The sequence below is a fragment of the Rhamphochromis sp. 'chilingali' genome (genome assembly GCF_963969265.1).
Source record: "Rhamphochromis sp. 'chilingali' genome assembly, chromosome: 4".
Taxonomy (NCBI): Eukaryota; Metazoa; Chordata; class Actinopteri; order Cichliformes; family Cichlidae; genus Rhamphochromis; species Rhamphochromis sp. 'chilingali'.
The window spans coordinates 9,323,113-9,340,091 of NC_137948.1; the positions used below are offsets into that span (position 1 = coordinate 9,323,113).

Sequence of the window (16,979 nt, forward strand, 5' to 3'; positions counted from 1 at the left end):
ATACCCTATACTCTCTCACCTGACCTTCGTATGTCGTTATGCAGTTACAGAACAGCCGAAAAGATGCTGGGCAATTCTTTTTTCATTTATTTTGGTTTCATGATGAATAAAGTTTATTAGAATCGCATAAAAGCCCCTTCTCTAACTTAACGCAAATAAAGCCGGAGGACCTTAACAGCACCCATACTTTTAAAAATGGTTTGCTTTTATTTTGTTGATTATATACTAGCTTCCTAATCAGGCTCAACAATTGAATTTACGTCGGCATCGAAATCACAGCACAGTACTTTGGCTCCATCTAGTGGTTCAACACAAGACTGACCTTTAATAGACTATCATAAGCTGTGTCCTAACATAATTATACGGAGCTGGAAACCAGTAGATTACTCACTCTAGCGCTTAATCTAAAACATTGAAATACTAACATAGCAGCTACATTGTAATTTTAAAAAGTTTCAATGCAAATATAATCAAATCGTATCATTTATATACAATGCATGCATTTAATTTCCTATTATTATACTTTCAGCGTTTCCAGTCTTACGACTGTAATTTATATGCCAACTCAATTTAATTATCGAGTCACTGCCCAAAATAAATGATCCATCATCCACCTAATATGGGCCACTCATGGTTCGCTGTCTATATTACATAACCTCATCTTTTCCTACATGAGCGCATTGCGCCACCTTGAGGCCAAGACACAGCAGTGTTGAAGGACCTAGGCTGGGCAGAGGGGTTGCAGGAGCAGCAGCAGCATCGCTGTTCATAACCTTCTACTCATCGGATGCTGTTTGCCCATAGAGCACCTGGTGAGAGACATTTTGCCATTGTTTTATTTCCCTAACAGGCCTGCGCTGATGCCTTTGGTTGCTTCCTCTGATATAAGGATGAAGACAGTGAAATGAGCTTCGCTGTTTGTGCGACAGACCTATACGTCGCCCATAATGGTCGATCGTGGGATATCAGCAGGCAGCATCCTAAACATGATTTGGTTGGCTTTAAAGCACGTGATAACAGATATCTGTCTAAATTAGCCTGTGTTTGGCTTAAAAGGTGTGCGTAAAGGGATGTACTGAACGTGACAGATTAATGCACGCTTCAGATGACATGTCGCTAATAAATGTTAGACTCATTGTGGCCAGTCTTGTGTTTATCCTACAATCTGCGCGATATTGGGATGAAATTAGATGATACTTTTTGCTTATTATTAGCTGGTCTTTGCTATCATTCTTAAATGGCTCCACGATGAACGCTGGACTGAGACATGGCCTAACCGAGCTAATTTTCAGGCTCAGTCATTGGCCGACTCTAACTCATCAGCTGCTGCCGCTTGCAGCCTCAGTTGATGTGTGGTCATTTGCAGAGGAGATTCATATCAGAGTGGGTGAAGCCGTGTGTGTGATCAAGCGTCTAAAGAGAAAATCTGGGCCACTAGGAGCCAGCCTACTGAAAGGATGGACCACGTAGTTCTCTATTGGGAGGTTGGGGGCTGTCCCATTGGGCTTGAGCTGACGTACAAAAAGGAGCCTCACATATGACAACGTGTGCGTAATTAAATCTTACTAATTCACCTATGACTCTCTCGGAGCATGAGTCAGCAGGCCTGCCTACTAATAATGCAGAGAGGGGACGGGGTGTTTGTGTCAGTGAAAAGCGCTGTTGTGCTGTTTTGTGTGCATGGGAATCCTGACAACTGCCTGGAAATCATATGAGAGAATCATGGGGAGCAGAGAAGTGGATATTCTATTTACGTCTGTATTTTCTCTGTTTCCTTGACTTCCTGTGGTCGGTGTATATGCCTGTCTTCTGTTTGGCTCAGAGTTTCTGGATCTGATTGAATTAGCTGTCATATTACATGTTTTATTATCTCTTTCTTTCTAAGCCCCATCTCCCTGTCACCCTCACATGCACTCTCTTTTTGCACAGTATCTAACTATTCTTCCTCCTTTTTCAGTGGAGTGCGTTGTGAAGCTGATGACAGGACAATCCTGCTGAGCGACTCACTTTGGGAGTTTAGAAGAATGCCTGAAATACTGTAAGCTGTCTCTTTATTTTTGGAACTTACATTTTTTTTTAAATTTCTTGTTGTTAGCTGCACTACATGGACTGATAAGCTTGCCAATGTCCTCGGGTGATAACCGAAATAGCTACTGTGCATATGACACACAAGCACACGCACAAATGCTGAAATAATTTTTGCTTTATGTAATTATATGAAACAGCATGCCTCACCCACTCCTGTTTACAGTGTAAGAGTATATTTTTTCATTGATCGAAGGATAAATATTTAATGGTCTCATTAATAGATTTATAGCTATAAACTGCAGTCTAACACTGTTCTTGTTTTCAGCAGGATGCATTAAGGGGCACATGTGAACTTGTCAGGCAGAGATGAGTCTGACTTCCTGGTTCCTGGTGAGCGGTGGGGGGACACGCCATCGTCTCCCCCGAGAGATGATCTTTGTAGGGAGGGATGACTGTGAGCTTATGCTGCAGGTACTGTACTGTGAATCCACCCGACATATGATCTGAGCTGTCATTCTTACTCTGACTGGATTTTTATCTGAAGCACTGAGATTAGTGAGGATTATAGTGATTGACTGGATCTTGTATGGTTTAGTCCCGTAGTGTGGACAAACAGCATGCTGTCATCAACTATGAGCCAAATACGGATGAACACAAAGTTAAGGACCTGGGCAGCTTAAATGGGGTGAGTGAATTTTTTTTAATTTATGTGTATGTGTCTTAAAGCAACCCCTGCCTAATGTTTTTTAATGCAATAAAATCTACATCAGTGTGTCCCAAAATTAAATATCAAACATTTCCCTGAAAGTATACCTTATTTATTCTTATTTATTCTTTTTCGGGCCGTGGCTTTCTCATCTTCTACTGCTTCCGTTTTTACAAATTTTTATTAGTTTCTCTTAAGCCCTCAGTATTCAAGGAAATGCATTACTTTGAGTACTAAATTGCCAGAGTGCCCCTTAACTGCTTCAGCAATTTACTGCTTACAAAAGTAGTCGTGAACCTGTTCTAACATAATTTGGTTTTTTCTTTGGATTTAAATTATTTTCCAACCCTAAATAAACTGAAAGACGTCATTTTTGGTAGTGCAAATATTATACATAGCTTATGACAGGCAGCTTGATGGTGCAGCGGCTAGCGCTGTCACTTCACTGCTCCTGGTTCAAACCTCTTAGTCGGCTGGGGCCTTTCTTTGTGGAGCTTGCATGTTCTTCTTGTGCTTCCTGTGAATCTGTGGGTTTCCTCCAAGTGCTCTGGTTTCTTCCCATAACCCAAAGACATAAATTTTATCCTAATTAGTGATTCTAAATTGACCGTGGGTGTGTGTGTGTTTGTCTATGTTCAGGGTCACACCCATGATCCTAATTTGGGTAAGAGCTTTAAGACAGATGGATGAAAAAAGTGGCAGAGTACAAACATTTTTATGTGTGTACAGATGTTTCCCTGCTTAAATTCAACATGAAATAAGCTTTTTTGTGTTAGATCTGGTTAGGATTGTGACTAAAGGTCTGGTACAAAATTGGCAGTTGGTTTGTGTGTTATGGACAGCATCATTGTTATGCAAGCAGTACTGAGATTTCAGGAGACTCTAAATAATCTCACTTTTGTACAAAGTCCTCATATGTTGTTCATAACCACATTGTTTCTTTGTTTGTTCCCAGACATTTGTCAACGATGTCAGAATACAGGAGCAAATCTATGTCACGCTGAAAATTGATGACAAATTGAGGTTTGGATATGATATCCTTTGAATGTATTCTTGTGTTATCTGTCAAACCCAGTAGCACACAGTACAAGGTCAGTGAACATGGGGTGCACTGTAACTTTATCGGTTCTTGAATAGCCTGTGAATTCTCATTGCACTCTGCCTACTGCATAATAGATAAGGCTATCAGTGCAGGTTTCTCATCCCTGCAAAGGGCTCGTCATCTTTTACCTTAACTTGTCTCACATACCAACCTGTTTACTGTGGTTCGAGGAGAGATGCATATTCCTGAGGAGGCCCTCAAGGTTAGATGACACGCTACACAGAAGAACAATATTCATATGTTTGAAGACGGTGTAAATAGTTGTGTTTGAAACAGGATAGGTGCAAAGATCTTGTACTTTTTCATCAGTTAGGAGCAATATTGTAGAGAATAGATCAAAGAGTTCTGCTGAAGTGGGCAAAATGACTTTTCAAGATTGATGAATTTGCTGTTTCATCAACAAAAACTGCCCAGGTAGCTGCAGAAAAAAAAATAATGCAGATTTCTTATTCATGAGCTAGAGGAACATAGCACATTATCATTCAAAATATATGCGAACAGTATGGCATACGATCAGTATGCCATACTGCTATCTGGAAGATTAAAAAGCAAGAAAAAATCTAGACAAGATATACATCGTAATTATTTTGACAGTATTGTGTAACCTTTGTCTTTGGCTAATTCCCCTTGTTTCTGTTGTCTAATTTGTCAGCATGAAAAGTTTAGCAGCCAACTTCAGTTGAACCAGAAGAAACTCCCAGAGGCAGAATCATCCAAATCTCAAGTCAAACCACCTGAGGCAGCAGCTGCACAGGTGTGTGAGGGAGCCACTGCCAAGCCAAGTGAGGCCAACAGGTCAGAGGACAAGGCAACAGGTAAGTCTGAGCATTGAAAGTTAAAGGACACTGGACACATATAATATAGTAAATCTAATACCTTGAATCGATAAAATATTCCCAGATACATAAACTGATAATGAAAGAATTTTTAGAGGTAGTTCTTAAATAGATTTTAGGACTACAAACTATAGCAGCCGTACTCTAGGACAGTGGCAGACGTTTGGTAATTTAGCTTCTGTATAATGCCACAGAGGATTCAAAATCAGACAGTCAAGATGTGTGAAATATATTTCCCTGTTTTCACAGGTTCAGATGAAGTCTTTTCTGTTATTATTTAATGACAAATTAGACAGATAAAAGACAGCTAATTCCAAATGTTGAACTTGCATTTGGTATCCATTTTCGGGAACTCTTAGTATGATCCAAAGAGATGTAGACACAAAATCTTACGGTGTCAAAATAAACAATCTGGTGCATTCTGAAAACAAAGGAATGCAGTGGTCCACCCAGCAACACCCCAAGGCCTGAAAGACCATGAAAAACAACTAAAGTCAATGATCACAGAGGGTTGCAGGGTTGTTACCTTACAATAAAAAGCACCTTGGGAAACTGTTGTGATTTGACACTATATAAATAGAATTTAACTGAATCAAGGGCCTAAATATAGATGGCAAATTATATGCAGTAATATTGGGGATGTTGCATTACAATGACCTTTACCTGAAGCCTATTTAGGGTCTCTAAGCCTCAATTAATACATATGTGCATTCCTATATATAAAGAAATGTACTGTTTTGGCAGGGGATGTCACAGTGCTGCACAGGGGCACCCCCCTGTATGGCCAGCCTGCCTGGTGGGGAGATGGAGACACTGAAGACCAGCATCCAGGAAAGTCAGAGGACAAGAGTTCAGACCGGAAACGAGAAAAAGTTGAAGCAGGTACCAACAATTATTGCTCATTATCAGTTTACTTTTTTGGAAATATTACAAATATTCTGTAAACTTTATGGTGCCAGACAAATATCTTTGTATTAATTGTGCCAGAATCTAAGAAAAGTGAGGAGATCCCAAAGTGTACCCTGCAAACAGCCTCTAATCAGGAGCCTAGCTACTTCGAGATCCCAACAAAGGATGCAAAGGATCCCTCAGGAAGTAAAGTCAGCAGTGAATCCATCTCAAGAGAACAAGAGGGTGGTGCTTCTGCTGCAGCAGAGCCTGCCCATGGCCACGCCTCCTTCACCATTGAGTTTGATCCTGGGGCCTCAGGTAAAGTGACTGTCAAAGACAGGGTTGCGAAGGTAGGACCAGAGACCAGGCCACGCCCTAAAAGGGCTGTTGGGGAGGAGCTGAGTCCTCTTCAGACAGCCATGGTCGCAGCAGAAGTCAAAGTTGCTGACTGGCTTGCTCAGAATGAGTTACCATTGGCTCTAAAAGAAACGGTTGCAGAGGATGATGGCGAAAGCGTGAAAAGCGATGTGCCTGTACAACTGCGGAGTCTTAAAGGTGTGTTTATATGATATAGAGTTTGGTATAGTGTACAGTATTACACGCGATACTTACTTTATCACTCTTATGCAACATTTTGATCTATTACCTCACTATCCAGGAAGTAAACATGAGGATGGCACTCAGAGTGATTCAGAAAATGCACTGGGTGAACAGCGCAGGGCTGCAGCGCTAGAAGAGCGCTCATGGGGACTCTGGGGAAGCACGGGGATGAAGATCAGAGAGGGTCGTGCAAACGTACCAGAGGGTCTCTTTGCAGAGGAAGACAGTCCTGCACGTCGTCGTAAACCTTCAACATCCAAAGTAGCAGAGAGGAGACGTGGCTCAGCACCCCATCAACAGAGCGGGCGCGACGAGTGCTATCATCATGGAGATGATTATAGTGATAGAGGGACTTATACCATCGAGCTGGAGAATGGAGATCATGAAGAAGAAGAGGCTAGGAAACTGATTGACAAGGTAAAAATGTTAAAGTTATAACTCTTTTTTATAGTTTATCATCTAATCTCCTGATCATAATATGTTTTCTTACTTGTGTATATGTTAGGTGTTTGGTGTGGACCAGGAGTCTGGGTCCAGGGTGGGGAGTGCTGACCAGAGAGAAAGACTCGCCTCCCAAAGGTCTGGCACTGGAGACCGAGGAAAACCCGGACGCATGGAGACAGAGGTGTAACAGCGTTCTTCTAAGTTATACTCAGTAAGCTGTCTTCTGACTGACTAAAGCAACATCTGTTTCCAGTTATTGACATGTTTTTGTTTTATTTCCACGTTTGCTTGTTTAGGTCTTGTCTGAAGAGTTGATGGTGGGTGGTCCACGCTGGGTGTCACAGTGGGCTACTCTAGCTGCCAGTCATATTAGGACTGACCCTGAAGGGTCAGGAGGCGAAAGCCACATCTTGGTCACGGAGGACAGAGGTATTAAGTTTAGGTTTACTAAATCTCAAAAAAGGATTCCTTTAATATTTATTAAATTAATTTCAGCATTTTGTTCATGCTTCAGTATGTAAACGTTTGCTAAACAAAGTCCACAGGGTCCAATCACACACTGGGGTTAAATGATAAACACGTTGTAAAAGCAGCATAAGTAGACAGGTGTCACAAATTTACTCATAATTCAGTTATACAGCAGTCTGTCACATTAGGCTTGTCATTTTTCTGTAATAGCTATGGTATACTGTTACAGTGGTGGATAATTACAATGCAAAGAGTAATCCAGATGAGATAAAAGTTAAATTAATTTGTCAAGGATATGAATGCTTGCAGGCCTTCTTCTTAATTGGTTTGTGCAATATAGCCAACCAATGACAACTTATCACTCTCTTTATGTAGTTTCTACTCTTCAGACTGTGGACAACAAATAGAGTGGCCATCTTAGGCCCACAGCAGCCACTCAGAAGAAAGTTAGCTTAGGTGGTCTCCTTAAATGCACAGAAGCTAAAATGGCATGTGTCAGAAAGAGTATGACGCCTACTTCAGGTTAGCTAACATAGCTGCCAGGCTGCTGGTCACATTTCACCAAATAGGCATTAGGCAAGCAACTTTTCATATCCAAGAGGAAGATTTATTCCTGATTATTTCACTAACATACAGCAGACTGTAATTATTTGCATTTGGCACAATAGAGTCACGTGACCACAGTGAAGCCAGAGGTTTCATGTTAAAATATTGAAGTATCGCAATATTTTACAAGTGGAAGACAAAATAGTTTCTTAACGTGTGCCACTTTCAGTCAAAGGTCTGAAATTGCAGCTTTTTTGTTTTTTAAAGAAAATAACCTTTCTGACTAACTACAGTGGAACACCAACTTACGAATACCCCATTTAACAAAAAAATTCAAGTTACGAAGGCACGTAACGGCAATATTTCTGCCCGTGTTACGGCAAAATACCCGTGTAACGAAATCCACTGGCTCTGATTGGCTGAGCCCAGAATGCCCACAATGCCTTCCGTATCATATGACAACCCCCTTGGCTTTCGTACTTGCGCTTCGCTGTTCCACTTGAACGACGTATTGTTGTTGCAGTTAGCAATTAGCCTATAGCCTATCGTTCACTCAAAAGGCGCGATGGGTGCTTTGACTTACGAACATTTTTGACTTACGAAAGACCCTCGGGAACGAATTAATTTCGTAAGTCGGGGTTCCACTGTATCTGAATTTTATGTTTTAGCTTCTCGTTGCTTCAAGTTGCAAAAATAATTGAACAAATTTTTATTGGGACTTTCTATTAAGGATCTTTATTATAGCCAACTATTAAATTAAAAATCTGGCAAACACCTCTAACAGTGCACTGATTCTACCAGTATATAATCCACTATATATGTATGTTTAATGCACATTCTGATCAAATATTTTCTTTCTTTTCAGCTGATATAAGTGAATCCAGCCACTCAGCCTCCTTTGCCTCTACTGGGTACACAGAGCGCAAGAGGAGAACCCTACCCCAGCTGCCTGGTGAGGATCTCAGCCTAGGAAGGAGGACCCCAGGCTCAGGCCTACGTGCAGATATGGGGGAGAAACAGGACACAGAGCTACAGGAGAAAGAAAACCAGGAGGAAAAGGTGGGCAGAGGAAAGACTCGACCCGGCCAGTGCACAGGAGGTGTGGGCAGTCACAGTGGCAGCCCTAGTCGTTCGTCACCAGCCAAGTCGCAGGATAGTGGTGGTGGGAGGTCAAGTCAGTCAGGTGTGTTGACAAAGCTCCCACCTCGTCCCATGACCAGCGGGGAAAAAAGAATGGAGGAAGTACGGAGGAGGAAAAAAGAAGAGGAGAAAGCCAGGGAAAGTAGTGGGAAACCCCTATTGAGACAGGAGAGCTTCACTGTGGAGAAACCAAGTTCCAACGTCCCTATAGAGCTCATACCACGTATTGATGGTCTCACAGGCAAAACTCAATCTAGAGAGCCTGGCATCGACAGCGCCACACTGCAGAAAGACTCAGAGGCTGTAGCAGCCTTTCTAGAAACCACTGTGTCAGACCAAGGCGATCCCCCAAGTCAGTCCATTGAAGGATCCATGTCACCAGAGTCAGATGTTGACACGACAAGTACAGTAAGCCAAGCTGATGGAGCAAGGAAAGTAGTCCAGAAACGCCGAACTCTAGCAGGACAGCAGAAAGAAAAAACTGTAGTTTGCTCATCTGGCAAGGGTCCTGCTGGTGGTAGGGAGACCCAGGACAAGAGGGTCAAGAATAGAACTTCTGGTCCTTCACAGCCAAACCGTCCTTGGACTTCCCTGGATCTCACTGATGATGATGTCAACTCCAATTCTCTCTTATCAGACTCACAGCCCACCTCCACGAAAGACTCCAAAAACTCACATGCTAGAGGTCAGACAGGGAGCACAACAGTTGGAGCCAGCACTAAGTCTAGCCGGGCTAAGATCAGTCAAGCTCCTGCCTCTGCTTCCGCCAGTAAAGCCACCAGTGTCCCCAAGCCCAGGCCTACCAGGGCATCACTGTTGCGGCGAGCCCGGCTGGGGGATTCCTCAGACACTGAACCTGCTGACCTAGACCGGATGTCTGTGGCCTCTGAGGCCTCCACTGCTAGTTCCACATCCAAGACAGGGATGGCAAAAAGAGGCATGTCCAGAATAGAAGCTCTGGCACAGCCAAGGAGGCCAAGAGTGGGCTCCCCGTCTGCCCAGAGTGACTCAGAGGCCACTGTGACAAGGAGTAGAGGTCTGGGGGCCCGCGGTGCAGGTGATTATGGCATCAGGCAAGGATTGAGAGGGTCCAATATGACTTCAATGCCTGGACCCAGAGCAAGAGCTAACAGTGCCTCCAAGCTACCTGACAAGAGTAAAGGAACCTCATCACATGCCACACCTGCATGTAAGTGTGTACACATTTTTTTTAAATGTTCCTAATTATGCTTTGACTGCCAAAAGATTGTACAGTTACCTGCAATTATCTACTTAAAGAAGAATTCATCTGGCATCTTAAGCTTCATCTAAGCTTCACTGCCATTCTTTCCTCAGCTGGAACTCGGTGGCGCCGTGTACCAGTGGAGTATGCTTCCACCTCAGAGGATGAGTATGGCTCAAATCGTCACATATCCAAGCAGGGGCACACACGGCTATTCCCGTCTACTCGAGTAGCCCAGCTTGGAGGTTCAGCTCCAGCAACCCCAAATCCTGCAGGCCTAGCTACCGTGAAGCAGCACTCTAGGGAACAGGATGAGTATATGAGAGATTGGACAGCACACAGCGAGGAAATAGCCAGGTACGTAGGTGAGAAGTACTCCTGTGTATATGAGTGGATGAATGAGTCAGATAGCAGTATTCTAACACATTTTTCCTGCTTTAGGGCATGTGCCTCTTTATTGCTTCTTTTTTTTTAGCTTAGGGTTGCAGTTCTTTTTATTGGATCTTATTTTACAGCTGTTATTTTGTTTTAAATAAATATCACAAAATAACACAACAAAATAACATCATACTTATGTTTGCTCCACAGGATAAGTCAAGATCTTGCAAAAGACCTGGCCATGCTAGCCAGAGAGATTCATGATGTGGCAGGGGAGATTGACTCAGTGAGCCCTGCAGCGACCGACCCTGGAGCTCTGGTATAGTTGTTGCATCTTAAACTAATTATAGCATACAAAATATAAGGATTCAGTTTATTCAATAACATTTATAGCAATCCTAATGCTAATAGAATACAGATTCTTAATTCTTAAGTTTGATTACATAACATGGACAAAAAAATTGGATCTGAGGAAAGAATATCAATTTTCAATATATTTTATTTCCGTTTCAGTTGGAGGAGCGTGTGTTTGATGACAGTTTGGACCTCGGCGGCTCCTCCACACAGCATAATAGCATTCTGGGAACCAATGGGCAGTCTGTGGAGCTTCGATCTCGTAGGTCTAGCGGACAGAGCTCCAGGTCCATTCGGCGACAGACATGGAATAGAGATGATGTAAGGCCTTGCTTCAATTTTAAATATAATGTTCTCCTCAATATATGGCCTGCTATGTACCATACTGCTAATCTAGATTTTGAATTTGATGTGCTTCTCTGCATTAGAAAGTGAAAGTATGTGGAGCAGCAAACACAGCAAGTTTAGAGTTATGTTAAGAGCAAAAATAGCAAGACGTTCATGTCAGTCTGTACCACTGTTTGACACTAGAGGGAGCTCGATACATGCTAGTTACAGTCATCCCTTAATTGGTATGTGACTTTTGTTGCCATGATGCCAGGTCTCTCTTGGAAATGAGATTTTTAATCTCAATGAGATTTTTTACCTGGATAAATAAAGGACTAATAAAAAAATAGGCCAATGTAAACCTAAAAGCAGTGGTAAAGCTAATGAAAAAAATGATGTACTTAAATTAACTAAATGTAGCAATAGTACAGGTTGTTTACATTTTACCGTGTAAATTAATCACTTTTTGCCAGTAATTTATAACTGGTAGATTCAGATGATATTTTTTTACTGTCTTTCAGGCGGTCCCAGACAATTTGCTGCTAGCTTCTGTGACTCAGCTGTCAACCAGGATACGCCAATCTGTTGACAGAACAACCTGCAAAATCAGGCAAGTATTGTTTGACCACGCTAAACAAAAATTGATTTTCACGTGTTGTTGTGGTTATTTATATATTCAATGCACACACTAAAGAGGGATTGCATGATACAAATATTGTCTGTGTGTGTACAGATTCTTGTCTGTGTTTTTTGTTGGAAATAGCAGGTGACACAGTTTGAATGACACATCACACAGGCTTACTCCGCCACCCAGTTACATATTTTTCTCATTAGAATGACAATTCAAAGGCAGATTTTTTTCAATGCTACAATGTGCTGATGGCATCTGAATGAAATAATTTAAGCAGTCACTTAATCTATATTAAACATGTTTTATGTATTTCACTTTTATCCTATTTTTGTAACAACCTGGCTTTGCAGGATCCTCTTCAAGGATAAAGAACGAAAATGGGATGAGATTGAGACCAAACTGCAAGCAGAGCATGACTCCTTACTGCTCAAGAGCTCAAACAAGGTGATGAATCTGCTGAAGGCTTGTGAAACAGACAGGACTGTGATATTTATAGCCAAATAGGCAGCACTGGTGTAGAAATTACAATATTAGTGTAGCATTTTGGTCCATCAGTCAGTACAGCGCTTGTTCACCGTGAAATATTTTAAAAGGATGGATTGCAATGGAGAAAAACAGATACAGTGTGTAACAAGATTGTGATCCGATTCTGTCTTTATTTTATGGAGACTCTACATTTAATGTATTGAAGCTTCTGGAATGTGAGCCGATAGATAACCAACCGCAAACTCATCTTTCCTTATTGGGGTTATTTTGGCACAGTTTAATTCAACCAAATTTTAAAAAAGAAGTCCACAGTCACAGTATATTCCATAAGTACACATTTATAGAAGTAATCTTTTAGCCTTTTCTTGGCTTGAATTAATTGAACACTATTTTCAATCCAGTCATTCCTTACCATTTTCTGATTACTTATTCTAAGCAATCATAGTGAGTGCTCACAGTGCTATAGCTGTTTGGAGAATGAAATCAACTATGTCATACACCCTTTAGATTAACTTCAAATAAATTTCAGTATTTAGGCACCAAATGTGATTAGACTGTTTGGAGAAAAAAAAAGACTTACAACTTCACCTCTACACACTTTTACCTCTCTCCAGCACAGGATCATAAATTCTGACTGTAACACTGTCTGGCCTCATGTGAACCTCTGAAAAGAGATATGTGTGTCCACGACACAAGTTAAAGGGCTCGTAAAGCATTACTGAGTATAAAGGGCTCGGCTCCAAACTTTTTCCTGAGGCAATGAAAAGATTAATCGAGTTGATTTATTTGCTGTAAGAGCCTTCACTTACTTAATCAGGCCTGAGACCAGCTTTCATTTTTCTATCACATTCTCTTAACAGGAAATTTCAACCATCATTCAAGACTTGAAGAGGGTGGAAAGACAACTGATGGGTATGGCTCTACCTATGCTTCTCTTTAGTTTTTGGAAGAAAAGCGTGAAATATTGTATTGTTGTATTGTATTCTGCAGTGTTACTGCAGTCTACACCACGGGAAGTCTTATGATGTATTAAGTGGGACTGTTTTTCTCTGCTCCAAACTGACAGTAATTGACATGATGGTAGATCCAGATGGAACTCTGGATGCCCTGTCCAACCTGGGCTTGACCAGTCCTCTGACTGACCAGAAGATCAGCCCAGGGGCTCAGCAGAGGGCAGCTGTGTTACAAACTGAAGCAGAAGCTTCTTCACGCACACTTTCATCCTCCAGGCCTGAATTACTGTCCACTGAACCTGTTGGATCTTCAAACCATGCAGAAGTGTCAGAACGAGACCCAGGGCTACAGCAGAGCTCTAATTCCTACAACTGACATTCCACGGTGGATTAATCCAGAATGCAATCAATTGGAGATATCAGACACCCTCAGAGCAGACCCTGGTGTGAGGTTAGAAGTTTTTCTGAGATAAGATGAGGACCCAGAGCAATGCCTTTTATATGGAAAAGTCTCTCTGCTCTGTCAGTCAAACTAAATTATGTTAGGACTCTAAAATTCCAACACTGTCAAAGGGAATCTCTTGAGATGACAGCTCTATTATATGACAGTATTACACTATTAACTGCTAGGCTAACGAAGAAGCTTTGACATCATATACAGTAACCCATCTGTGTTTTTGTGTTGCAGCTCATTATCATTACCCATTATCCTTGAAAACATTTGAGAAAAAGGGCAGATGTGATGTTAAACCTAAACCTACCAAATTCCCTTTTAATTATTCTACTGTTTTGGCTTGAAATGAGCAAAAGCAGACCAACCTTTTACCTTGCATTCTTTGCAAGTGACACAAAAGCTTGACAGACTTAGAGCCAACATGGAAACCCAAACTGAAAAGGTGCAATAGTGTCAAGGAGCCATGTTTGAAAGTGTTCTTCTGTCCTGCCTAAGAGTTATTTATCAAATTATTAGGGGTGCAACGATACACAAAATTCACGGTTCGGTTCGGTTCGATACTCAATATTTTTTCGACACAAAGAAATTTTCATGACTTTTTAATTTATCATTTATTAAAATTATAAATATATATTTTAACTCAAAAGTACAGTTTTTAAATGTAATGTTGCTGAAACAACAAAATAATAATAAAAAAAATCTATCTGATCGAGAAATCACTCATCTTTGGAAAAGAGAGTTTATTACAGAGAAATGGCTCTTTCCAAAATAAAAGCTATACTATATGCTTCTTCTGGGCTATATTCTCAGCAGCATATTAAACATATCAGGTCCCCATAAGGAGAATCATGTGCTAACGGCTGTCTAAATGACTCTGGTAAAGTTTGTAGCATGCGTGCTTGTTGTTTTTGTCTGCTTCCACTTGTCTTTGCACTAGGATGATGTCGGAGTAAATGTGCAGTCATATTCGTTGTGTTCCCACTAGTGCTGTTAATCTCGTTAAAATGACATTAACGCCATAACGCGGCAAATCTTCATTAACAAGTTACCGCATATCGCCCCATGCATGGGGCTTGACGGCGTCAACACATTAACTAGCTAACTGCGCTAACACACTACTTCCCACCAATTGAGCATTGCGTGGCACATCCGACAAACTGTTTTACTTTTGTCCATGACGCACTTACCATCAGGGTCATGCTTCACTTGAAAACCAAAACAGTTTCAAAGGCCAGATCTGAATGAAGGTGGGGGAGGTTTAATTTCGGGTAGCGTTGAGGCAGTTGCCATGTTGCAACGAGATTAGCTTCTGTCTTGCTAGCTTGCGCTGCGCTCAGTGGATCTGCACTCAACAGTGCAGCCTAGGCGGAGTAGTCGAACCCAGATCCACTGAGCTCTCAACACAGACAGCATCGTCAGAAGAAAAGTTGATACATTAAATAAAAAATTTTGTATTGTTCGATACAGATGCGTACCAAACCGAAAGCACTGTATCGAACGGTTCAATAACGATGTATTGTTGCACCCCTACAAATTATATATTTTTGTCCTGTTTGCAATAGCAATGCCTAAGGTAGCCTCAGTAATGATTTTCCATGAGAAACGGCCACCGTGCCTATTTTTGGGAAAAGAACTGGGTGCCTATATTGTTATGTACCAGTGTTATATTATAAAGTAGTTACGTTTAAAACTTACATCCATGCCCCTTTTCCTGTGCTGATGTCATTTGAAGACAGTTTATCAAAGATAAACCCGATGTGTTAATGAAAATTGTGAACTGAAATGTAGCTCCCAGAATAGGATTTTCCTCTTCCAAATGCATTTTGTCACAAGTGCCCTGGCTCAAACAATCATTATAATCCTAGATACTAGAGAGTCCAATGTAAGGAAGATGGCGAGAAGGAGGTAGACGTCTTTTTGTTTTTGCATTTCAAAGCCAATATATGTTGCTATTATTCTCTGAGGGACCAGGATGTAATGCACCCTAATGCTACTCCTTTATCATGTTTATGTCTTTGACCGTGATGAGATGAACGGTTTATCAAACTACTTTCTGATTGCAAGTTAAATGTGTTTGAACCAGCATAGACAGGGACTACCTCCAAGTCCTGCTTTTTGTTGTTGAATGATCCACAGTGTAATGACTGGGTAGGTTTTCCAATGTCTTGCCTCATACCAATGTTTACATATGAATGTATCCTGATCAGAACTGTTGAATAACATTTTAGCCAAAACAACTTTAATAAAGATGAATAATTGCATTTTGTGCTCGGCATACTTTATCTTTCCTTTTGTTTGAGCATTTGGAGATTTTTTTGTTTGGATGTTTTGTATGAGCTTTTTTTGTATTGATGTTAGGTTTAAATGTCAACCTTGCAATATCAGTGTTTTTCTCATTTTCAATAAAATGCATGATAATCATGAGCTGTTTTCCACGGCTTACTCAGTGGCTCTGAGCTGGGATAGGCTCTGGGCCAGTTGCACAAGCAGAAGAAAATGGCCCGATGGATGGATTTTTCAACTGCCTCCACTCTCAGGGGGACAAAAGGCTGGTTGAGTTTAACTGCATTGCTTATAACAATATTATTTCTATATTTGGTTGAATTAAGAAGTATTTAAAACTCCCTCATCCTCCACTAAAAATGTAACTGGTAATGATTAATAATGTGTTATTAAACTTATTTGTCTAACTTTAGTAATACTAATTAATTAATTACATTTACGTTTCCACTTCTTGCCCTTCATCACCTCACAATCTCTTTTGAACTGCCATCCTTCCACCACAATCTGCCCAATCCACCTCCCAGTCTGGCTTCACTCCAACTCTTTGCAGAAGAAAGTACACACGACAAATTAGGTTTTAGAGGCCACATTGCTAGAGTTACCGCACTACTAATTGTGTGTCTTCAGATATTCTGCTCCACTTCCTTAATCCTTTAAAGCTGTGTCAGGGTTTTTCTCCCCTGTGAACAACTTTCACCACAACTGCTGGTGCACATCAGGGATTGTGCAGGTGCTCATCTACTGGAAATGCTAAGTTTGACTAAACTGCTCCCACTTAGTTTCATTAAGTTCAGGTTCCCTATGGGCTTTACCACCCTCACACTGCATTTATTGCATATAAATAAAGTTTTCATAACACTGCAGTTTTTGAGATCTGAGGTATCTGTTTGGTAGTTTGTAAAAAAAAAAAAAAAAAAAAAGTTTTCAAAAGTAATTGTTTAAACATATATAATGTTGAAATTATGTGTTAGGTCATGCACAGCTTACATGCTACACATTATTCAGTTTAACTTGCAATAGTAGTATTACAGCAATAGTAATCCTGTTACCTCAGTGTGAGTAAGGTGTATGATGCTACACTGTGACTGTTTGGGCTACTTGTGTAATTTACATATTCTGCAGTTCCACAC

General features: G+C 41.0%; 1 protein-coding gene across 1 annotated transcript; it reads left to right on the forward strand.

Annotated features, from left to right (window-relative positions):
- The first annotated feature begins 726 nt into the window (after positions 1-726).
- cep170ab (centrosomal protein 170Ab) lies at positions 727-15,897 on the forward strand. Its single transcript, XM_080880333.1, has 20 exons — positions 727-812; positions 1,958-2,038; positions 2,354-2,499; positions 2,624-2,713; positions 3,690-3,768; positions 3,980-4,038; positions 4,489-4,651; positions 5,417-5,554; positions 5,660-6,118; positions 6,222-6,580; positions 6,669-6,788; positions 6,904-7,036; positions 8,487-9,950; positions 10,097-10,340; positions 10,572-10,680; positions 10,875-11,036; positions 11,564-11,652; positions 12,024-12,117; positions 13,020-13,071; positions 13,226-15,897. The coding sequence occupies exons 3-20, from the start codon at positions 2,395-2,397 to the stop codon at positions 13,486-13,488; spliced, it is 4,182 nt and encodes a 1,393-aa protein (XP_080736459.1). The 5' UTR covers positions 727-812; positions 1,958-2,038; positions 2,354-2,394; the 3' UTR covers positions 13,489-15,897.
- The last annotated feature ends 1,082 nt before the right edge of the window (positions 15,898-16,979 follow it).

Coding starts and splice junctions, on each gene's coding strand:
- cep170ab (XM_080880333.1), top strand. CDS start 2,395: ATGAGTCTGACTTCCTGGTTCCTGGTGAGCGGTGGGGGGACACGCCAT. Junction 3,769..3,979: donor CAAATTGAGGTTTGGATATG/ATATCCTTTGAA, acceptor AACTTGTCTCAC/ATACCAACCTGTTTACTGTG. Junction 13,072..13,225: donor GGTGGAAAGACAACTGATGG/GTATGGCTCTAC, acceptor CCAAACTGACAG/TAATTGACATGATGGTAGAT.